This window comes from Hypanus sabinus, chromosome 4 (assembly GCF_030144855.1).
Source record: "Hypanus sabinus isolate sHypSab1 chromosome 4, sHypSab1.hap1, whole genome shotgun sequence".
In the NCBI taxonomy this organism is placed as follows: Eukaryota; Metazoa; Chordata; class Chondrichthyes; order Myliobatiformes; family Dasyatidae; genus Hypanus; species Hypanus sabinus.
In genome coordinates this window covers 92,062,760-92,086,707 of record NC_082709.1, presented here as the reverse complement: position 1 = coordinate 92,086,707, position 23,948 = coordinate 92,062,760, and the positions used below count along the sequence as shown (strand labels likewise).

General features: G+C 41.1%; 2 protein-coding genes across 5 annotated transcripts in view; one reads left to right on the top strand and one right to left on the bottom strand.

Moving 5' to 3' along the window:
- hacd2 (3-hydroxyacyl-CoA dehydratase 2) overlaps positions 1–5,409 on the bottom strand; it is a 71,879-nt gene extending 66,470 nt beyond the window's left edge. Inside the window, exon 1 of one of the 3 annotated variants that reach the window (XM_059967662.1) lies at positions 5,183–5,409. In XM_059967662.1, the coding sequence (XP_059823645.1) occupies positions 5,183–5,394 (212 nt within the window). In that variant the 5' untranslated portion in view covers positions 5,395–5,409. Of the gene's footprint in view, positions 1–4,390; positions 4,529–5,182 lie in introns of those variants that run through there. The other 2 variants (XM_059967663.1, XM_059967664.1) reach the window with 2 other exon arrangements.
- A 421-nt stretch (positions 5,410–5,830) lies between these two features.
- stam2 (signal transducing adaptor molecule (SH3 domain and ITAM motif) 2) overlaps positions 5,831–23,948 on the top strand; it is a 66,617-nt gene continuing 48,499 nt past the window's right edge. For both annotated transcript variants that reach the window (XM_059967661.1, XM_059967660.1), the window contains exons 1-3: positions 5,831–6,155; positions 16,799–16,883; positions 18,303–18,378. In XM_059967661.1, coding sequence (XP_059823644.1) covers positions 6,116–6,155; positions 16,799–16,883; positions 18,303–18,378 — 201 coding nt within the window. In that variant the 5' untranslated portion in view covers positions 5,831–6,115. The remainder of the gene's footprint in view (positions 6,156–16,798; positions 16,884–18,302; positions 18,379–23,948) is intronic.

Here is a 23,948-nt window from a genome sequence, read left to right as displayed (position 1 = left end):
TGAAGTCCACAGTTAATTCCTTGGTCTTGCTAATGTTAAATACAAGGATGCATCTGAAGGATGCAAGCTCTTTAATGATCTTCCTCTGGGCTGTATAACTTCTGGATAAGTTAGGATAGGTACATCAATATCAGTTTCTAAATTTGGTAGCTGTGGTTTGGCACAGCTCAAACACTATCTGTAAGTTCGCCGATGCCACAAATGTTGTTGGCAGAACCTCAGATGTTAACAAGGAGTGTAAAGAAATGAGGTAGATTGGCTGAGTGGTGTCACAATAACCATACACTCAATGTCAGCAAGACCAAGGAATTGATTGTGGACTCAGGAAGGGAAAGTCTAAGGACTTACACCAGTCCTCGTTGAGGGATCAGCTGTGCAAAGGGTGAAACGCTTCAAGTTCCTGGGCATCAGCATCTCAGAGGATCAATCCCAGACTCAACACATTGATGACCCCATCATTGAGGACATCTTCAAAAGACACTCCCTCTAGAAGGCGCATCCATCATTAAAGATCCTCACCATCCAAGACATACCCTCTTCTAATTGCTATCATCAAAGAGGAAGACAAGGAATCTGAAGATCCACATTCAATGCTTTAGGGACAGCTTCTTCTCCACCATCTGATTTCTGAATGGTCTATGAACTCATGGACATTACCTTGGTATTCCTCTTTTGCACTATTTTTAAAAATTATAACTTAAAGTAATTTTTTTAATGTCTTGCATTGTACATCTGCCACAGAACAACAAATTTCATGGCAAATGTCAGTGACAATGAATCCAATTCAAAACTGTGGTGGAGGCAGGTTTCACTGTGGCCTTCAAAAGGGAATTCAAGAAATATGTGGTGAAAAAAAAATTGTAAAGGTACAAAGAAAGAGCCATGCAGTGGCAGAGACACAATGGGCCAAATAACCTTCTTCTGTGCTGCAAATATTCCAAGATCTTATGACCAGATAATGCTTATAGTACAATCATAGAGACATGCTCAAGATTTTAGACCGTAGCTTAATTATATAGCCTGTTAGAGACAAGTAGTCAGAGTTGAGGGAAGGGTGTAGATTGGTGAATGCCTGCAAGTTTCCAAATCTAAATAAAAACAAAAGAGAACAGAATGGCTCTTTTTTTTTAATGTAGTTTCTCTGACATTCAGCAATGCATCAGAGGTAGACAACAGAGATACGGGGACAAGAGCTGTCCCCTGACACATTTCTAAATAGAAATACAGAAGGACAAAGTAGATCAGGTCAATGATAATGGAATAAATGCAGAGTCTAACTGGGTCTGAATCCCTGTCCTGTTTAATAAAAATTAAATCTATCTACCCTCACAGAACACAGACTTTTCCTCTGTCTCATTAAAGGCAAAATGATCCAAGATCTAATTCACTACTCAAGCAGAAATACAGTTTCCAAAAAAAGCTTGAAAATGTACAGGTTTGAGCCACAAAAATTTATGTACTGGAAGACCGAATTGACAAGAAAAAATCCCAATTGCACCATAACTTAGAAGGAAATATGGCAGCAAACATCTGTACAGCAAGTTCTCACTTTTGGCAAATAATAATTACGGATAAACAATGGGGAATATCCTGATCGGTTGCATCGCAGCCTGGGTAACACCCAACATACAGGAACAGAAAAGGCTACAGAAAGTAGCCCAGTGGGTTACCCAGGGTTGTGGATACAGCCCAGTACATCATAGACAAAGCTCTCCCCACCAGTGAGTACATTTACATGGCACAAGTAAGCAACACGCATCATCAAGAACCCCACCATCCTGGCCACGTCTTCTTCTCACTATTATCATTGAGTAGGAAAAGCCTTAGATCCCACACCACCAGGTTCAGCAACTGTAATTACTGTAAATCAGCTCCTGAACCAGTTCATTCACAACTACTCTGAACTGATTCTATGACTGACACACTCAAGGACTCTTTACAACTCATGTTCTCAGCAATATTTTAATTTGTACAGTTCATATTCTTTTGCAATGGATTCTTTGTCAATCTTTGCTTATGTATATTTTTGTAAAATTCTGTTGTGTTTCTTTATTCCTTGACATCATTTACAAGAAATGTATCTTCAGGTAGCATTCTGTAAAACATATGTATTGTGATAAATTTACTGTACTTTGAACTTTTACTTTTGAATTTCTTTCTGGGACAATTAGGTCCTGGTTAAACATTGGCCAGGTCAACAGGCAGAACCCCTCCTTCAAAATGGTGTGATGGGAATTTTTGTGCCCACATAAATTGGCAGTGGGAGGCCAAGCTTAATAATACCTCCAAAAACATACCACTACCACAGTACAGCACTGAAGTATCGAAGGCTTTGAGTTCAGATTCCTGTGGTAGGGAACTTTTGTCCTTGACTTACCAAGGCAAGAGAGCTGGTAACTGAACCGCAGATATCACTCAAACCCTCCCCCTTTTTAATTAGAGCAAGGGTTAAAAAAAATCTTCCTCTTTGTTATCCTTTGCCACCTCCTTCACAACTCCAGTTAGAAATGTAGCCCACTTTGAGATACCAGCTGTGTTGGATCTGTAACACTCAGGCTTTTAACACCTGGAAACTGGGGGTTCAAAAATACATTGGCTTCCTTCAGATAGGAGTTCAAAATGAAGCCCAGATTATTCTTTCAAGTGAATGCAAAAGATCACATGGCATAATTAATAAAAGCAAGCGTCATAGTCAATATTTATTTCTCAATCAGAACACATGAAAAAGAATATCTGGTCAGTATCACTTCAGTGTTTGTGGGTGCTGCTTGTGTGTAAACTGTCTTACTGTCTTGCTACAGTTCCTGCAACCACAACTATATTTCAAGAACTTCAATGGTTGCGAAGCACAGCTCTGAAAGGGACAATGAAAATGATATAAATGTGCATCTACTGCTCCTGTGTGTATGATGAGCAAGGAAAGGACTGGATGTGACAGCAAAGGCACCCAGAAGTTTGCTTGCTGGAATGATTTGCAGCAGGGTATAGATATTGGTTTAATATTGACACACCTACCAAAATACAATGAAAAGCTTGTGCAAGATCCTGAAAAATAATGTCACGAAGAAGAAGAAATTAAGCCATGAAAAACTGCCTTGTGATTTTAGTCTTGGTGGAAAGGACAACATAATTTAAGAGCTCCCCATGAAGCACTTAAATGTTCCTTGGGAAAACCAGCAACAAAGTGAAAGATGCTTAATTCACTAACTTACTATTATGTGATGTCTGTAAACGAGTTCAATATTAACAGGAAGGAGCTGCATTTTCAAAGACCCTACTCACCCATGCTGGATATTCTCTCTCCTCCCTATTCTGCCAAGTGCCATTGACCCGTACGTGCACCATAGCCCTCTATACCCCTCCCATCCATGTACTTTCCTGTATTGTTTTGTGGGAGCTTGCTATATTTTTAAATACAGTAGGTTGGGTACCCCTCATCCAAATTTCCAAAATCCAAAAATATATTTGAGGGCTGACGTGACATCACAAATAGAAAATTCCACAATTTTCAGGGAAGGTTCCCAGATCTCTGCAGACCACAGATAGTTCTGAGTAGTGACCTCACATATGTAATGAACAGAAGTTAAAGGAAAATAGAAAAACGCTGCATAAAGCAAAGAACTCAATCCATAAAGAGTGGATTCATCAGCAGAGGGACCATAAGCTGCTTCATGGTATGCTGATCATGAAGCAAGCAAAGATCTGTCACAACAAACTGAACATTGAAGGTAATTGTGAATACTCAGAAGGCTGGTTGCAGAAAGAAATGGCATGGCATTAAAATGTTAATATTTATTTATTTAGCAATACAGCACAGAGTGGGCCTTTGAGCCACGGCACAACTCCAATTCTCCCTAACCTGATCACTAACATGCTGAACAGCCGCTTTAGTGATGAATAAGTTACAGACAAAAACTGCTTACTGGAAGCACATAAACTCAGAGTCGGAAATGATGACAATCCCAAACTATCGCATTATTTATACCAAAATCAGAAACACTTCTGGCTCATGGAATTTCAGATAAGGGATACTTAACCTGTATTATTTTCAAAGGACTTTGAATTTCACTTTTTAAACATAATTTCTTTACATCCAACTCCACCCTCCCCATTTTCACTCTCTACTGAACCATCTTTTTAAAAAATTGTGCTTTCCTTGACTCTCATAACACTTACTGTTCCTGATATGAAGTGTTTGTAGGCACATTTCTAATACCATTGCACAACTGCACTGTCATAAGATTTTTTGCAGGAGTTGCAGCGGGAAGAACTATAAATAGCATGATTTTTAACGTTTGTTCCTCCTTGCCCATGGAATAGAGCAGTTACAACGCAATGATTTCATGTATTCTTTCTAGAGATATTCCAAATCAAGGACAGGCAATCAAACCTTCATCTTCCAGTTGGTGATAGGCACATTCCCTCTAAGTTAGATCTCAGTTACACTCTGTTTTGCCACAGAGCCTTCAAACTCAGTTCATTAGAAATCCAGTTTTAGTATCCAGTAAAACAGTGTTAACAGAGCAGATTGTTGTCTAAGAAACAGGGCTATAAAACTACAGAAGAACAAAGTTGCTTGTATTGCACAAGATAGGTGCATGTAGGCAAAGTCCATTCCAGCATTACTGTGGGATTTGTCAATGATTTGTGAATGCCTATCCTCATCAAGAAAAGCCAATAAAGCAAAGTCAAATGTAAATCAAGAATATTTGGGAAATGTGAAAACAAAGCAGAAAATGTACTTAATACTGAGCAAATAATCGATTTTGAAATGTCAACTACAGATGCCACCAACCGGCTCAATATTTGCAACATTTCCTCCAAGCATGCAATTGTGACAAATGTATTAACATCTACAGCGTTACTAAAACAGGTATTTGCTGCGTAATATAGCTTTCTATTAATAACTTAGGCGATTTAGCAGTTCCTTCAATTTACCGGGCGCCCAGAAAGATTTGTATAATTTGTAAATTATATTATTTTAAAAACAAGTGGCATGTTACCTTTACATTAGGAACATTAATATATGAACCTAAACATGGTTAGGATATCAACTGGACAGTAAAGCTCAGATTTGTCAGTTTGTACTCTTACATAGAGCCATGGTAATTTGGAGATCATCCCTAAACAGGTTAGCCTACATCGATTTGAAATCTGTTAAGAAAAACGGTTTAATTCTCACCCGGCCGTCATCACCACGTTATAAATAACCATGTAGGCGGTGGCGATGGGTCCAGGACCCTTTCTCCTCCTGTTCGTTCCATCACTAACCCCACGTTTCTGCTCAAGCCCGCTCCCTCCTGTCGCCGCCATGGTGATCAGGTGCCGCGCGTCCCTGAAGCTCGGACTCCTCCTCCACCTCCCCCACCACCGGATCTGGCGCTCAATGCGCATGCGCCGTTGTGACCCGGTGCTGCCCCCTGGACTGGCTGATAGACAATTACCGTCCCAACCTATCCCTGTGCTGCCCCCTGGCCCGGTTGCCTGGATTCTACCAGTGTTGCCCCCTGGCCCGGCTGATAGAAAATTACCGTCCCAATCTATCTCTATGCTGCCCCCTGGCCCGGCTGATAGAAAATTACCGTCCCAATCTATCTCTATGTTGCCCCCTGGCCCGGCTGATAGAAAATTACCGTCCCAATCTATCTCTATGCTGCCCCCTGGCCCGGCTGATAGAAAATTACCGTCCCAATCTATCTCTATGTTGCCCCCTGGCCCGGCTGAATACACTGGAGGAATCTCGGAGCTCCACCTCAGAGGGAAGAAATCGGGGCGGAGGCGAAAGTGAATGATCACGTGACCGCCACTGAAGTTATTATTTATTTTATTACTCCCCCCCCCCCCCCTCCCGTGACGCCATTTAACTCTCGACTGATTTCAGGAGAGGAGTTGTTTCGGTAACTGTACTGTCGAAGCGAGTTATTTGAAGCGGAACGGCAATAATTGAAGTTCAGCGGCGCCGGAGGCCTTGGGCTTTAGGATGCTGCAACGGGTGGTGAGAGGGCGAGTGCTGTGGACAGAGTGAGCGCGACACTGAGGCCTGCCTACGGCTTCCTTCAGGCCTGATCACTTCACCCCACTGTTGTCTTTCCCGGCTTATTCCACTCCCCCAACCATGCCTTTCTTCGCCAACAACCCTTTCGAGCAAGATGTCGGTAAGTTGAGACTAAAGCGACTTCTCTCGTTGGCTTTCAATTTCTATTCTCCTGTCCAGGGCAAATATATTGTCAGTATAGTGGAATGAAACCCACACATGTGCTCTTCTTGTTAAATCGACAGCAGGAAGAAATGTGACGAACACAGGAATGAGACAGCAACAGAGGAGGCTACTCGGCCCGTTGCACCTGTGCTATCTCCTTGAAAGCTCTCCAGTTAGTCACCATGTATTCTTTTCAGTGCATATCCGGTTACCGTTTTGAAAGATGAATGGGCTTCAATTGCCTTTTAAGAGCGCACACAGGAAATCACGACCGCCTTTTGAAGATCTTTTTATCTGGGTCTTATGCCAGTTACCTTAAATCTCCAGTTGTCAGTCCTCTATCACTGCAAACAATTTTTCTCTATTTGCTTCCTCCTCCGTGATTTTCAATGCTTCTATCAAATCAAATCTCCTTTAAGAATACCACGAGTAATCAAGTGCACTTACAAGTATATTTCTTTTTCCTAATTAACCGTTTTTTAGTGTATCAGAGATGGAATGCAAAAGTATGGAGATCTATGTAGGAACGCATACAAAATGCTGGAGGAACTCAGCAGAGTTTGATGAGACCACACCTTCAGTACTGCTGCTGTTTTAGATTCTTTGTTTAAGGAAATGTAGATTTAACTTTGAGGTAGTATCATTAGTTCCTCCTTCGTACCCAAAATTAATCTTGATGGAAGATTGAGCCTTTGTTTATAGTTCTTGCATCAGCTATAAGCAAGAAAATAAATCACCATGTTATCCAATGTCCATTGTTAATGATGCCTCCTTTAATTGTTGAGACTTTAGGGTGCTGAATGTTTAGAATACTTCTAATACTTTTTTAAAGAGTAACTGGTTAATTTGACCCTTGACAATTGTGCCCTCTTTGGACTGAACCTGGCTGAGCTTATTGGTTTAGTCTGTTGCTATCCACTTCCTCCTGTTAATTTAACCTTTCCTTTCTCATCTGCTAGCTCTGTATTGTGATCATCACCAAATGGGTGTCTTCACTCTTCAGAAAAATCTATTTTCAATTTGCTCACCCCAACTTATTTCTCATCTTCCTTTCTCAGATCTCATCTCAGTTCACTGTTCACCCTTGACTTCCTTGTAGGTGATCCTGAATGTGTTTTTTAACTCCACCTCAATGTGTCATAATTGAAAGTATAAAACACAAATAGAAAATGCTGTAAACAGGCAGACTCTGTAAAATGGTTAATGTTTATCAGAGTGAGTGTTAGACAGATAGAGCTTGCCATCTATTGCATTCCTTTCTGATTCCTCCTCATTTTAGTAAGTGTCTGTAGAGCCTGTGACAGAGTTCAGTACAGAGATATTCTTCTGCTCTTTTTTCCGTCAACTTCCACTTTTGCCACATTGCATCTAGATACGAGTGTCCTTTGGCATTGTAGATCTAAATAGAGAAATGTAGTGATCATAGCCATTCAGTGATCATGGCTATTATGCTCATACTTTCTACCCAAGTCCTTTGATCTCTTTAGTAATTATTGCTGCTTGAATGTATTTCATGGTTTGATCTCAACTGTTGTTGTAGAGAATTCCACAGGTTCTGATTTGGATCCACACCCTAATCACCACTACTTATGTAACAGACACTCCTGTGCCAGGAGTCACTTTATGGACATGGGTATATTAATGGATAGTTATGTATATGAGCTATCTTGCATGTTTATATTTATTGTGATTTTTGGGTTCTTGATCTTGTGTTATTTTTATACTGCATTGGGTCCAGAGTAACAATAGTTTTGTTCTACTTTACATTTGTGAACTGGAAATGACATTAACCATTTTGAATCTTGACAATCATACGGAAGTGGGGGGGAATTGTTTCTCACATTACAGTAAATAAAACAGCTTGGAAAGTTTCCAAGTTTTGAAGTTTTGGTGGGGAAACCAAGGATTTGTTCTGCTTTTGGCCAGGTGACAGTGGGATTGGAGAGCACAGCCTCAGAATAGAAGGATATCCCTTTAGAATAGAGTGGAAGTGGATTTTCTTTCATCAGAGGGTGGTGAATTTGTGGAGTTTAATACAACAGACAGCTGTGGAGGGTGTCATTGGGTATATTTAAAGTGAACGTTGGTTAGTGAGAAAGGAGTTTTGAGGGGGACAATAAATCAGCCATGATGGAATTGAAGAGCATATTTGATGGGATGAATGGCCTAATTTTACCACCGCCAGTTAGTAGGTGGAGGTAACATGGGGAAGTCAACCCAGACCTTCAGTTTGGTTTCACTACTGATGATCACATGAGCAAGCACCTGGGTCAGGTAATAGATGGAAGGAGTAACTCTGCATCAGCACTTTTGAGAGATGTAGCAATCTGACATGTCAGTTTCGTGCAATCATTTTATCCTTCACACAAGAACACTTATCCATTGTATACGTTATATGTTTTGTGTAAAATATCTGGAATAGTCAGGACTGTATGTCATTTAATACACCATTGCTTTAAATGATTTTGCCTAATATTCAATGCTCATCTCAATTACAATTCATAAACTGCTAAGGCAGAAAATTCTTAAGATTTAAGATTAGCTTTGTCACAAGTACATGGAAAGGTACAGTGAAATGCATCATTTACATCAAAGACCACAGTCTGAGGCAGCCTCAAGTGTCACCATGCTTCTGACACCAACATAGCGTGCCCACAACCATAACCCTACTGGTGGTGAATATTAGTAGCTCAGGTTGAGGCATTTTTAATGTTGGGGTGTTCGCCGAGCTCAGCAATTAGTTTGCAGACATTTCATCACCAGTCTAGGTGACATCCTCAGTGCATATTCGTTGGTGTTTCTCTCTGGGAGCGCCAGTGTCTATTAAGGATTCACTGCCCCCTCCCCCCTTTGCTTGCCTTGGTCCTGGTTGGCTACCTCTTTAGTTGACCTTTGAATTCCATTGGCTCTCATTACTTTCATTCTTAAGGGCTTGTAGATGATACAGTCCTTATCTGCGAGGGATTGGTTCCAAGACCCCTTGTGAATACCAAAATTCACAGATGCTCTAGTCCCTTATTCAACCTATATCAATGCAGTGGATCTTGGGACACAGCGGAACCCCAGACCTTATTTAAGCAGTGGACGTTAGGACCCGGCGCCAGAGCTCTGAATCCGCAGTGTTTCTGTTCACGAAAATAATCACAATCACGATTGAAAATAAAGTGGAAACAATAAAGCGATCGGAAAGAGGTGAAACGTCATTGGAAAAGCGTTAGGCTACCTCGATCAACGATCGGAACAATTTTAAAGGATAAAGTGAGAAAAGCCCTGCCCTGATGAAAGCTACAATTATTACTAAGTAACACAGTGGTTTAATTATTGGGTTTTGCGGTTTTGAGTTTTTGATCCTCCACATCAACAGACCCAAATCATGGTGGAGAGTGCACTCGAAAGCGGTCTGTCTCTGGATCGAACTTGGGATCTTCTGTTCCCGAGCCCGGCGCTGAAACATACGTTGTTAAGTGTTTTATATGCATAGAAAGGTAAACTATATACTATATACTAAGACAAACGTTTGAGTAACTGATGCTAAATAATACCGGGTGTACCTGTTCCGACTTAGTAAGAGAACTTACGATTTTTTTCAATCTCAATCCATGATAACCCATGCACATCCTCCCATATAAGGTGGCCCCCGCTTTTCGAACATTTGCTTTATGACAACTTGTTGTTACGAAAGACCTACATTAATACCTGTTTTCGCTAACCAAGGAGGATTTTTGCTTTTACGAAAAGACACCCACTTTATACGTGTGTTACCCCGAGAAAGACTACCATGACCGTGAAGCCTTGCACATGCGTATACATGCTGATTTTTTTTCTCCAAATTGATTTTGGCTAGCTTTCTTCCCAAGTTTGATAAGTGAAACTACACCGTACCTACAATATCTCTGCTTTATATAGGATGTACATTTATCATATAATTTCTGCTTTTACTATATGTTAGGTTTAGGTTTTATGTGTTATTTGCTTTAATTTGGTAGGTTATTTTTTTGGGTCTGGGAACGCTCAAAAATTTTTCCTATAGAAATTAATGGTAATTGCCTATTTGATTTACGACATTTCGGATTACAAACGGTTTCATTGGAACGCTCGACTTTCAGATGGCAGGGGAAACCTGTACTTTAAATAATCTCTAGATTACTTATAATACCTAATGCAATGTAAATGCTATGTAAAATAGTTTTACTGCTTTGTTTACAGAATAATGACAAGAAAAAATGTCTACATGCTCGAACAACGAGTGCTGGAAGAGCACTTCCGGGTTTTCATGATTCGCGGTTGGTTTGATTCGCGCATGCGGAATTCACAGATAAGGAGGGCCAACTGTATCTATTTCAATGTGTTTAAGGAGTTGTCAGAAGAGAACAAAGCTTCTAAAAATTCTCATGCTTGCTTCATGTTTGCCTGTGCCAGAACCTCCACGGTGACTCAGTTAAAATGGTCTCTTTCTCGGTCTTCATTACAGAGATCAGTGACAGTGGATCTGTGTGCCTGTACCGCCAGTTTGTTTTCCCATAAACAAGTTGCGAGTTTATGGCCTATCTGGCCTATGAAATTCTTGTTGCAGTCTCCACAGGTGATCCACAATGAAAGCTGCATTTGCATCTTATTTAAGAGAGCACAAACACTGCAGCACTGCTGAACCTCAGGTCAGAAAGAGATGCACTTATTCAAGTGTTTCAGAGCAATGGTTACTCATGGAATTTCATCAGGAGTTGCTAACTGAAGAGAGAAAGTTGTGCAAATCTTGCTGAACGTACATTGAAACGTATGACCTTGCCCTACATCATGATTGTCTCAGAAATTACAGCTCGAATTTCAGAAACCAACAGTGACTTAAAGGAAGCTTGTCTCAAGAACCAAGGTAGCATCAGATAACCAATGAGAGCAATGTGGTGTACAGGATCACCTTTGGAGCGGCAACAAGAATTATGTAGGCCAGACGGGACATAAACTCTCAACTCGTTTACAGGAACACAAACTGGCAGTATGGAGATGTGATCTGTTGTTGCTGATCTCAGTACATCAAAACTAAGAAGGGTATCACTTTAACTGGGACACTGTGGAGGTTCTGGCACAGGCAAGCACAAGAAAGTGTGGTTCTCTTCTGATAATTCCATAAACATATGGAAATCTATGAACCTCTAAGAGCCAAAGAAATGCAAGCTAATAGAACTCAGAGGTCAATCAAGACCGAGGCAAGCAACCGGGAGCCTATATAATTGATAGCACTCCCGGAGAGGGAGACCAGCAGTTGCTCACTGAGAATATCTCCTCGGGTGGTGATGCAATGTCGGCAAACTAACTGTTAGGCACGGTGAACACTGTAACCCATATGTCTTTGGAATGTGGGATGAAACAACAACACCTAAAGAAAACCCACACACTTGCAGGAAGAACGTACAGTTGGCCCTCCTTGTCCACGGGTTCTGCATGCGTGGATTCAACCAACCGTGGATGGGGAAAACCGGAAGTTCTCTCTCCAGCACTTGTTGTTTGAGTATGTACAGAATTTTTTCCTTGTCGTTATTCCCTAAACAAAACAGTATAACAACTATTTACATAGCATTTACATTGTATTAGTATTGTAAGTAATCTAGAGATGATTTAAGGTATATGGGAAGATGTGCATAGGTTACTGCGGATCAGGAATTGAAAAAGAAACGGAACTTCTCCAAGGTACATCCAGTATTATTTAGCATCAGTTAGTCAAACATTTGTCTTAGTATATAGTACAGTATATATTTACCTTTCTATGCATATAAAACACTTAAGAAATGTATGTATTTCAATAATTATACCACTGCATTGCTTAGTAATAATTGCAGCTTTCATCAGTGCAGGGCCTTCACATGCTCCATTATTCTCACTTTATCCTTTAAAATTGTTCCAATCATTGACCGACTGTAGCCTAACGCTTTTCCAATGACCAATGGCAATTCTCTTCTTTCTGATTGCTTTATTATTTCCACTTTATTTTCAATCGTGATCGTTTTCTGTCAATGGAACGGAAACGCTGTGGGTGGTGGGTCCTGAGCACCACCGGGTCCTAAAGTCCACTGCACTGAGACAGGTTAAGTAAGATCCAGTGCTCCACCAGGTCCTAAAGTCCATTGACTTGAGCTTCTGCGTTTTTTGGTATCAGCGAGGGATCCCGTAACCAATCCCCCGTGGATAAGGAGGGCTGACTAAATTCTTTTCGGTGAGCAGTGCGAATTGAACTCCATTTGCTGGCACTGTAAAGCATTGCACTAGCTGCTTTGCTACCATGGCAGTGCATTTCATGCACCCACCACTGATTTTTGTTTTTAAAAAAGCACTACCTCTGACAATCCCACCCCTAATGTTTCCTTCAGTCTCCTTAAAATTATGCCCTCTCATATTAGCTATTTCTGTCCTAAGAAGTCTTTGGCTGTGCATGCTATCTATATCTTCTTACCATCTTCTACACCTCTCATTCTGCTTTTCTCCAAAGAGAAAAGCCCTAGCTTGCACAACCTATCATCAAAAGAGATGACCTCCAGTCCAAGCAGCATCCTGGTAAATCTCCTCTGCACCCTCTCTAAAGCTTCCACATCCTTCCTGTGATGAGGCAACCACAACTGAACATAGTACTCCAAGTGTGCTCTAACCAGGAGCTACAACATTAATTTGCAGATCTTGAACTCAATTCTTTCAAGTTTTTTTCCCCTAATTTGATTGAATTTGGGTTCAAGGCTGTCCTTTACAAAGAGAAGATTAGCTCCTGTTTACATACTGGCATGACCAGTTAATGGAACTATCAGATAAAATGCCTGTAGTTTTGTTTCTCACTGGGGAGAAGCCTTTCCTCTGCACAGCACCTGCTGATAGTGTCCTGACTGAAATTAGATGTGTTGTGAATGTGTCCCTTGAGGCGAGCTGTTTGTTGGACCATTGCCTTTGAAAAATCAATGAGTACCAGTTAGAAATGTGTTAGTTGGACCCTTTCAGTAAATTCATAAATGGAAAGGAGTTTGAGTAAAGAATGCATACTTGTTACAAAACATTTATTTAAAAAAAATTAAGTTTCATGTTAAATATACTATCCACTTGAAAAAGTGAATGGTTCAGGAACACTTCTCCATCAGATTTCTGAACGATCCATGAACACTTTCATTATTCATTTTTTAAAATGTTTTGTAATTTACAGTAATTTATGCCTTGGTACTAATGCCACAGAATAACAAGTCTCTCTCATCTCAGCCACTGAAGCTTGTAACTACTCCAGAGTTGTCATAGGTGGCCTTCCTCACTAGTGCCCTTCTTGCATGGTTACTCAGTTCTTGAGAACCTGCTCTGTGCAGATTTACAGCTGTGCCATATTCTTTCCATTTCTTGATGATTGACTTAACTGCACTCTGAGGGATATTGAGTGAGTTGGAAATTTTCTTGTATCCATTTCCAGACTTGTGCTTTCCAATAACTTTTTAGTGGAGTTGTTTGGAGTGTTCTTTTGTCTTCATGGTGTAGTTTTTGCCAGGATACTGACTCACCAGCATTTGGACCTTCCAGATACGGGTGTATTTTTATAATCAATTGAAACACCTTGACTGCACATGGTGATCTCCATTTAACAAATTATGTGACTTCTAAAACCAATTGGCTGCAGCAGTGATGATTTGATGTGTTAAAGGGGGGGGGGGTGAATACTTTTGCCATCAATACTTTAATATTTGTAATTAATTTAGATCTTTTTGTAGAGATCTGTTTTCACTTTGACATGAAAGTCTCTTTCTGTTGCTGTGTCAAAAAAGCCAAATTAAATCCACTAATTAAGTACTGTAAAACAAAGCATGAAAACTTCCAAGGGGGTAAATATTTTTTATAGACATTATATGTACTTTGATAATACAATTTACTTTGAACTTTGATTGCATTGGTGCATCATGCACACATGCTGAGCTTGTCATTTACATCAACTTTGCCTCTAATTACTACACTGCCCTTAAATTCACTTGGTTCATTTCTACCACCTCCCTCTCCTTGATCCTTCTGTCTCCATCTCTGAAGACTTAAACTGACAAGCGACATCTTTTATAAACCTACCGATTCCCACGGTTACCTTGACTATACCTCTTCCCACCCTGTCTCCTGTAAAACCTGTCATTCCCTCTTCTCAGTTATTCATCTCTGTGGGATCTGTTCCCAGCATATGACTTTCCTTTCCAGGACATCAAATGTTGTTCTTCAAAGAATTGGTTTCCCTTCCTCAAGTATTGATGCCCTCATCTGCTTCTCATTATATACTGGAATATCCCAGCTCATCCCATTTTCCGTGCCTACCACCCCATGAGCCTCCAACTCCAACTCATCATCCTCTGTAACTTCTGCCATCTCCAAAGGGATCCTACCACCAAATATATCTTTACCTACCCCTCTCTCTTTGCTTTCTGCAGAGGTTGCTTCCTTTGTAATTCTCTAGTCCGTTCATCCCTCCCCACTATCTCCTCCTTGGAACTTGTCCCTGCAAGTGGTCTCAGTGTCCATTCACCTGCCCATTCACCTCTTGCTCACCTCTATCCAGAGCCCCGGGTAGACCTTCCAGTTGAGGAAACAGTTCACCTGCAGATCTGTTGGGGTCGGCCGTTGTGTCCGGTGTTCCCAATCTGGCCTCCTGCATTGGTGAGTTAGACGTAAATTGGGGGACTGCATCGTCGAGCACCATCCACTGCAAGTGGGACTTTCTGGTGGCCAGACATTTTAATTCCGGTTCAAATTCCAACATGTCACTCCACAGCCTCCTTGTGCCATGGTGCTCTCAGGATGGAAGTGCAATACCTTATGTTCTGTTTAGGTAGCCACCAGCCTGATGGCATGAATATCGGTTTTTTTTCCCCCCTCCCCTTTCTGGTAAAAATATTCCCCCCCATCCCTCACTGTGGCCTCTTGCCTCTTCTCACAGGTGTATCACTTCCCCCGGGTCCCCACCTCCCTTTTCCTATGGTCCACTCTCCTCTCCTATCAGATTCCTTCCTCTCCAGTCCACCTGGTTTCAACTAACACCGTCCTTCTCCTACCCCCACCCCCCCCACCATTTTATTCTGGTATCTTCCCCTTCTTTTCCAGCCCTGAAGAAGTGTCTTGGCTCAAAAGCTTGACTGTTTATTCATTACTATCTTATCTGCTGAGTTCCTCCGGCATTTTGTGTGTGTTGCTTTTTATTTTTGTGTTTTACAATATTCTGCAACAATGAATACAACAACAGACTTTTGGAATAAGTTTTGTGACATTGTCTGTAATCATTGACTAACATTATAACTGGAGCCAAATTTGTGCTGTACTCGGGATTATTTCCAAAAGTAGGTGACTTAGACTCAGGGAATTTATTGTTAGATGCAAAAGTACATGTATGCACAAGTGGAATGAAGAACTTGCTGCAGCATCATAGGCACATAATATCATATAGGCTGTGTTCACAAGAAAATGGTAAACAAAAATTATGCACAATTTTTGGAAGAAATCACAATTAGAACAAAGTCATTTTATTACAAAGTGATCAAAATTGTCAAAGTAATGCTAAACTGTAGGGTATTTGTTGGTATTGACTCATTTGCATTGTCCAGGATGTTCCAAAGTGTTTTCAAGACAATAAAGTACACTTAAATGTGAGGTTTTTTTTGTGCTGCAGGGGATTTATTAGAGTGAATTTCTATTTGATTAGTGATTGGGTCTTGGCTGATAGAATCTTTCAGAACATTGAACAGTACAGTACAGGCCCTTTGGCCCACAAGGTTGTGCTGACCTTTTAACCTACTCCAGGGTCAATCTAATCCTCCTCTCCAAGATGTCCCTCCATTTTCCCTTCATCCACGTGCCCATCTAAGCGTCTATAAATGTCTGTACTGTATCAGCCTGTACAACCAACCCACGTATCCATCACTCTGTATATATTTTTTTGAAAACCATGCTTCCAACACCTTAAAGTTATGTCCCCTTGTATTGGCCATTTCTGCCTTGGTTTCTGGCTATACACTTGATCTGTGCCCTTAATGATCTTGTATATGTCTATCAAGTCACCTTTCATTCTCCTCTCCAAAGGGAAAAGTGCTAGTTCACTCAACCTGTCCTCACAAGACATGCTGTCTAATTTTTTATGAATTTAAGTTGCTCATGTGACAAAGTTGCTTTTAATGCAGCCCAAACTGGGGAGATCTGTATATCGCAATCCATAATAACCCTGCCAGACCTAATCCGTAAAATCAGGCTTATGAAGTTTTCTGTCCAACATAGTACCCATTAACTTTCCATCTAGTCTTGCATTGTCACATGAACACCAGGAGAGATGGCAGAGGGTGCTGTCCAGGGCTCTTGAAATACTTTGAAGAAATGAACCTTAAATTGCCACTGAATTCATAATGCAGAAAAAGAAACTTATTTACTCAGTGGTTCTTTGGGGAACCCCTCCTTATGTGTGAAGAACATGTCAAGGTGAAATATCTTGGATCTGAATGTATTGTCCTTCTCTCTTGAGACTTGTGGTATATATTTCACAATAATTATAATTTCTGTTTAAATGTTGAATAATTGTTAGTCATTACACCTATTTTAACATCTTTATTTTTTTCCCCCAAGAAAAAGCCACAAATGAGCATAACACTAGTGAAGACTGGACTCTCATTATGGATATCTGTGATCGTGTTGGAACAACACCAAATGGGCAAGTGTAGAAAATGCATTATAGCTTATTTCTTCCTTAAAATCCACATTTCCCCCTTAACCATATTTTGTGTATAATTTCCCTTTGAAAATTTCTTGAAATTAAACTGTTTGGATCAAAAGTACTGAGGCTTGATCCCAAACACTTAGTGACTAGATTAAAGAAAAACAAAGTTGGTTATTGTGCTTGCATCTGATTGCATTGCAATGACGCTGTTGGATGCTTGTAAGATGCTTAATTAATGCAAATATAATGTAAAATTATTTTACACAAGTTACTCAATCAGAGTAGAGCATTTTCATGTGTCCAAAAAATGAATGATATCCAGAAGATTGCAGTTTAATCACATGGAGTATATGGAACTACTGTTAGTAATTGGGACTTCTGCATATGCTCTTTCAATATTTACTTCGTGTTGAAGTTGCCATTTTGGCTGAGTCTATGCTGAGTCAAAGTGCCTGATGAAGGCATGCCTCCTCATCCGTTTTCCATTTAGACTAATTTCAGTGGTCAGCTAGAAATCAATATAAATGGGGAAAAAGTATAAAACATGGAATGGAAAGAAATGGTCTCATGTTTTAAATGAGGATGATTGTCTTTTTTTATTTCTGTGTCTGGTTCCTGCTAGAGAAATTGAATGGACTGTTTAGTATTGCCAGGAGCCAGGTAACACAGTTCTCGTGACAAGTCGGCAATCCAGACCATTAACTTTATCTCGTTCCTCTGCAGATACCATCTGATTTGCTATTTGTTTTGTTAAATTTCAGAATCTGCATTTACTTTTGGTTCATAGCTCCAATGAAGTTCATTTCAAGTGTAAATAAATTGTATGTTTGCATATCTTTAAATTGGCAAAGGAGAATTTTCATTTCCTTGCTTGTAGATGGTGTGGACATGCAGGGGATGTTTACTAAAGTGGGGAGACCACAACCTTTAGCCATCCCTTTAGAAAAGATGAGGAATTTATTTATGTTGAGGGTGGTGAATCTGTGGAATTCATTACCACAGACAGCTGTGAAGGGCAAGTCATTGGGTATATTTAATCTAGTGGTTGATAAGTTCTTGATAAGTAAGGACATCAAAGATTATGGGAAGAAAGAAGGAGAATGGGATTCAGAGGGATATTAAATGGCCATGATGGAATGGCAGAGCAAACTCGATAGGATAAGTTGCCCAATTCTGCTCTTATGTTATAATTGCCCGTGCCCCCACACTGATCAGATTGGTATTCTTATAAGTATGATTAACCAAGCATTTAAATAGTGAAAACTTGACTTGGTGTGTTGATGGCCTTGTAATACGGGTACTGTTTAGCTTTTTCAGCAAGGTGCTATAGTCAGAATGTTGATTGTAGCCTTTACTATATCTAATATTTTATTCCTTTTTTATTTTAACTTGACTAATCTTGCTTAACTTTAGGCCAAAAGATTGTCTGAAGGCAATTATGAGGAGAATAAATCACAAAAATCCACATGTGGCAATGAAGGCTTTAACAGTGAGTAGGACCCAATCATTTCTTTAAGCAAAATCTTTCTCTTTTAAAGCATGTGGCTGAGTGGTGAAACATGCTCAGTTTTGTGGCATTCAGCTGTATGAAACAGGAAATCCTCCGCTCTCCTAAAATTGTACTCTTTGTGTGTGCAATGCTAGCAGTGAGTCATAATTAGACTTGATCATACAAGATATGTGGACATTGGACTATTAAGTTGGTAAATGGTGCAGTGGTAATTCATTTGATGAAGTGACCTCCTGTCAGCTGCCTCCTTGAGTTACCAACTCAATAACATAAAAGGGAACTTTTTCTGCTAGTATTTTACTACTTGTATACAACTTTTTTATATACCACCATAACCCTCTACCCAAATGCCTTCAAAATAACCGAAAACTATACACTCAGTGGCCACTTTATTTGGTATACCTGTACATCTGCTCATTAATGCAAATATCTAATCAGCCAATCAAGTGGCAGCAACTTAATGCATAAAAGCATTCAAACATGGTCAGGGGATTCAGTTCCAACCAAGTGTCAGAATGGGGAGGATGTGTAATCTTAAGTGACTTTGACCATGGAATGATTGTTGGTGCTAGATGGGGTAGTCTGAGTATCTCAAAAATTACTAATCATTTGGGATTTTCACACACAAGTCTCTGAACTTTACAGAGAATGGTGCGGGCGGGTGAAAAATCATCCAGTGAGCGGCAGTTCTTCGGGTGAAAACACCTTGTTAGTTAGAGTGGTCCGAGGAGAATGGCCAAACTGCTTCAAGCTAACAGGAAGGTGACAGTAACTCAAATAACCATGTTACTACTACTACTACTACGTCGACTCGGGCTTAGGGGACCGGTGTCAGGCAAATGTGTTACAACAGTGGTGTGCAAAAGATCATCTCTGAATGCATTGAACCTTGAAATGGGTGGGCTACAGCAGCAGAAGACCAAACAAGAAAGCGGAACCCAGCACAGTGGCCACTGACGATGTTGGAGGAAATCAGGCAGCATCTATGGAGAGGAATATACGTTTGATACTTTGGGCTGAAACCCTTCACCAGGACTGGCTCAGCTCAATGTTGACTGTTTACTCCTCTTGATGGATGCTCCCTGACCTGCTGAGTTCCTCCAGCATTTTGTGTGTGTTGCTCTGGATTTCCAGCATCTACAGAATCTCTTGTTTGTGAAAACTGTTTATACCAGTACAAATAAGTTGAAGTTGAAATAATGTAAGTTAGTCATCCTTAATTGCGATATCCATCTTGTAGACTACTGAATTTGTGAAGGAATTATTCCTTGGTGTTTGGAACAGAGTTACTGCAGGAATGTCATCTCTGATGCGTGTTATTTGTTGTGTTTTTTCCTTGGGATGGAAATTAGTAACACTGAAGATTCCTACTGTAATGTGACAAATGCTTCACAATCTGCTTGGTGCTGTGTCTATAAGTCTTTTAAAATTTTTTCAGATGCTGGAAATCCGGAGAAATACACTCAAAATGCTGAGGCAATTCAGCAGGTCAGGCAGCATCTGTGTAAGTGAATGAAGGGTCTCTGGCCTGAAACATTGACTGTTTATTTCCCACTATAGATGCTGCCTGGCCTGTTGAGTTCCTTTAATATTTTGTGTGAGTAGTCAGCGTTTGTTGATTTAGTCTTAGACACTTGGATAGGAAAGGCATTCAAGGATACACTACTAATACAGACAAGAAGGATTAGAGTAGATGGGCAAAAAGGTCAGCATCAACATGGGGAGCCAAAAGGCCCTGTCTGACAACTTGTTGCTTGCACATTGAAATTGAATCTGATTCTTCTGCCACTACCTCTGGCAGCATATTACAGATGTGAACCATTCTGTATTATTTAAAATTAAAACATGCCTCTTGAATCCCTTAAACCTCCTCTCAGCCTAAACCCTAGTTCTCTTGTTTTTCATACTTTGGGTGGGGGGGGGGGGGGAAGAAGAGTTGATTATCTGTCCTATTTATTCTCATAATCTTAGATGGTGTACTCATTTACCCCATGGCTGCTTTGCTCCAGGGAAATCAAGCCCACCCTACATAATCTCTTTCCATAACTAATATCCTCCAAGCTACGGCACCAGCAACCTGGGTTCAATTCCACCACTGTCTGTAAGGAGTTTGTATGTTCTCCCCATGACTCTGGGGTTTCTGTGGGAGTGCCTGTTTCTTCCCACATCTCAAAGATTACAGGCTAGTAGGCTAATTGGTGATATGGGTATAATTGGATAGCAACAGGCTCTTTGGATCAGAAGGGCCTGTTAATGTGCTGTTTCTCTAAATTAAAAAAAACTCTGGTGAATATCCTCTATACTCTGTCCATATTCTCTCAATTCAAGCAGAACTGCATACAGTACTCTAAATGTGGCTTACCTGGTGTTCTTTAACATCACAACATAACATCCTAACTTGTATTCATTGCTACAACCTCTGAAGGCCAGAATGTTGTACTACCCTGCCGACCTACATTCCCCTTCCCATGCACAAGCAGCAACAAGACAACGACCCCACCAACAGAAACGCATCGGCACCCTCCATCGAGCACTCAAGTGTGCAGCAAAGCGTCAATAAAGACACGGGCTTGCAGTACCCCAAAAACTACTTGTTCACCCGATAATTCAACAAACCACGGGCTCTCTCTCTAAGAAGGGAAAAAGGCATCCCCGTTTCACAGCAAGAGTGGAGACATAACTAACAACTCACTGAATTATGTTAAGTCTGTTGCGTTGCTTTTTCCAAGCTCGGCACCCAGGGAGTCGGCACCATAAAGGTGCAGCTTTCAGGACACAACCCCTGGCAGCTAACCCATTACTCCCAATGTTCCATATTCTCCCGCAATGCTTCAGTCAGGAGCACCAGCCTTGAATCAGCACATCCCTAGAGCCATGAAATCCCGGAACCCTGAAGGTGCGCTCGTCTTCTAGGCCGCGTCCTTGGGATATCAAAAAGCAGCCAGTCGTGAGGCCCTGAGAGTGGGTCCCATCCTCACAAAGAACCGATGTCAGAGTGTAACTCCAGGTCATGGTCTTCTCCTTGTGCCTCTTCACTTCAGTTCCCACCCCCTTGCAAATCTAGTTTAAACCCCCCCCCCCCAATAGAATTCACTATCTCTCCCCCTCAGGATATTGGTTCCCATCCAGTTCAGGTGCAACACATCCCACTTGTACAGGTCACCCCTTCCCCAGAAAAAATTCCAATGATCCAAGAACTTGAAACCCTGCCCCCTGCACCATCTCCTCAGCCACTCATTCATCTGCGCTGTCTTCCTGTTCTGACCTTCAGTAGCTCCTGACACCAGGAGAAATCTGGAGATTACCACCTTGGCGGTCCTACTCTTCAGCCTTCTTAACTCCCAAAACTTACTGCGCAGGACCTCTACCCCTCTCCTGCCTATGTCATTGGTACCAATGTGTACCACGGCGTCTGGCTGCTCACCCTCCCCTTCAAGAATATTCTGCAACCACTCAGAGACATCCTAGGACCCTAGCACCCAGGAAGCAACACACTATCCTGGTGTCTCTTTTTGCTGTCATAGGATTGCCTATCTGTCCCCCAACTATCTTCACTCTCCCCTTCTGAGGCTCAGAGCTGACCACAGTTCTGTTGGTCTGGCTGCTGCTGCCTTGCCCAGATAGGTCACCCCCCTCAGCAGTATCCAAAGGGGTGTACGTGTTGCTGAGGGGAATGGCCACAGGGGGACCCTGCACTGACTTCCTTCTTCCTTTACCTCTCAGTGTTCACCCATCTACTCCCTGAATTCTGCACTCTGGGTGTAACCACCTGCTCAAAAGTCGTATCTCTCAATTGCTCTGCCTCCTGGATGATCCTAAGTTCATCCAACTCCAGCTCCTTAATGTGGTCTTTCATGAGCTGGAGTTGCTGCACTTCCCACAGGTGTAGTCTCCGTGATGACTATCAGGTTCCATGAATTCCCACATCCTACAGGAGGAGCATTCCACTACCATACAGAACACATGGTTCATTACACAACACCCAGTCCAGAATAGCTGAGCCCCTAGTGGTCTCAACCACAAGCTGCTCTAAAAAACCATCTTATAAGCATTCTCAAATTCCCCCTTTTGGGATGCAGTACCAACCTGCTTTTTTTTCCAATCTATCTGCATATTGAACTATTGTAACATGCAATTTCTATCTTCCGTTTAGGCTACAAATTACATCCTGACTACAGTTCTGAGGCCTGTTTATAACTTCCATTAGGGTTATTTTACCCTAACTTTGCCCACTGTTATTCTACATCTTCTGATCTTATGTCACCACTTTTTAAGGACCTGATTTCATTTACCAACAGAGCCATACTATCATCTTTACCTACCTGCCTGTTCTTTTGATACAATGTTCTTTGATGTTAAGCTCCCAACTATGATCTTTCAGCCATGACTCAGTGATGCCCTCAACGTCTTACCTGCCAATCTCTAACTGCACTACAAGATCACTACCTTTTCTCACATACTGTGTGCATTTAGTTATAAACACCCTCTGTCCTGTATTTGTTACCCTTTTTGACAGATCCTGGGGATTTATTCACCCTGATTTACCTCAGGTAAATCACCACCACCTCCTCTGTAATCTGTACAGGATCCATGAAGTTCATGCTATTATTTTGCCTCACTTCTGTAGACTCTGTGTCCCATCTCCTGAGTAAATGCAACTGTAAAAAAAGTATTTAAGATCTCTGCTGTTTGTTTTGGCTCCACACATAAGTTACTATTCTTCCAGAGGATCAATTTTGACCAAAACTGCACACAATACTGCAAATTTGGCCTCACCAATGCCTTGTACAACCTTGCCGTAACATTCCAACTCTTATACTCAATACTTTGATTTATAAATGCCAATGTACCAAAAGCTCTCTTTATAACCCTATCTACCTGTGACGCCACTTTTAGGGAATTTTGTACCTGTATTCCCAGATCCCTCTGTTCTACTGCACTCCTCAGTGTCCTACCATTTACCTTGTATGTTCTACCTTAGTTTGTCCTTCCAAAGTGCAATACCTCACACTTGTCTGTATTAAACTCCATCTGCCATTTTTCAGCCCATTTTTCTAGCTGGTCCAAATCCCTCTACAAACTTTGAAAACCTTCCTCACTGTCCACTACACCTCCAGTCTTTGTATCATCAGCAAACTTGCTGATCCAATTTACCACATTATCATCCAGATCATTGATATAGATGACAAATAACAATGGACCCAGCACTGACCCCTGTGGCACACCACTAGTCACAGGCCTTCACTCAGAGAAGCAATCCTTCACTACCACTCTCTGACTTCTCCCATTGAGCCAATGTCTGATTTAATTTACTATCTCTCCATGTATACCTAGCGACTGAATCTTCCTAACTAACCTCCCATGTGGGACCTTGTCAAAGGCCTTACTGAAGTCCATGTAGACAACATCTACTGACTTCCCTTCATCCACTGTCCTGGTAACTTCCTTGAAAAACTCTTAATAGATTTGTTAAATGTGACCTACCACCCACAAAGCCATGTTGACTCTCCCTAATAAGTCCCTATCCAAATACTTGTAGATCCTATCTG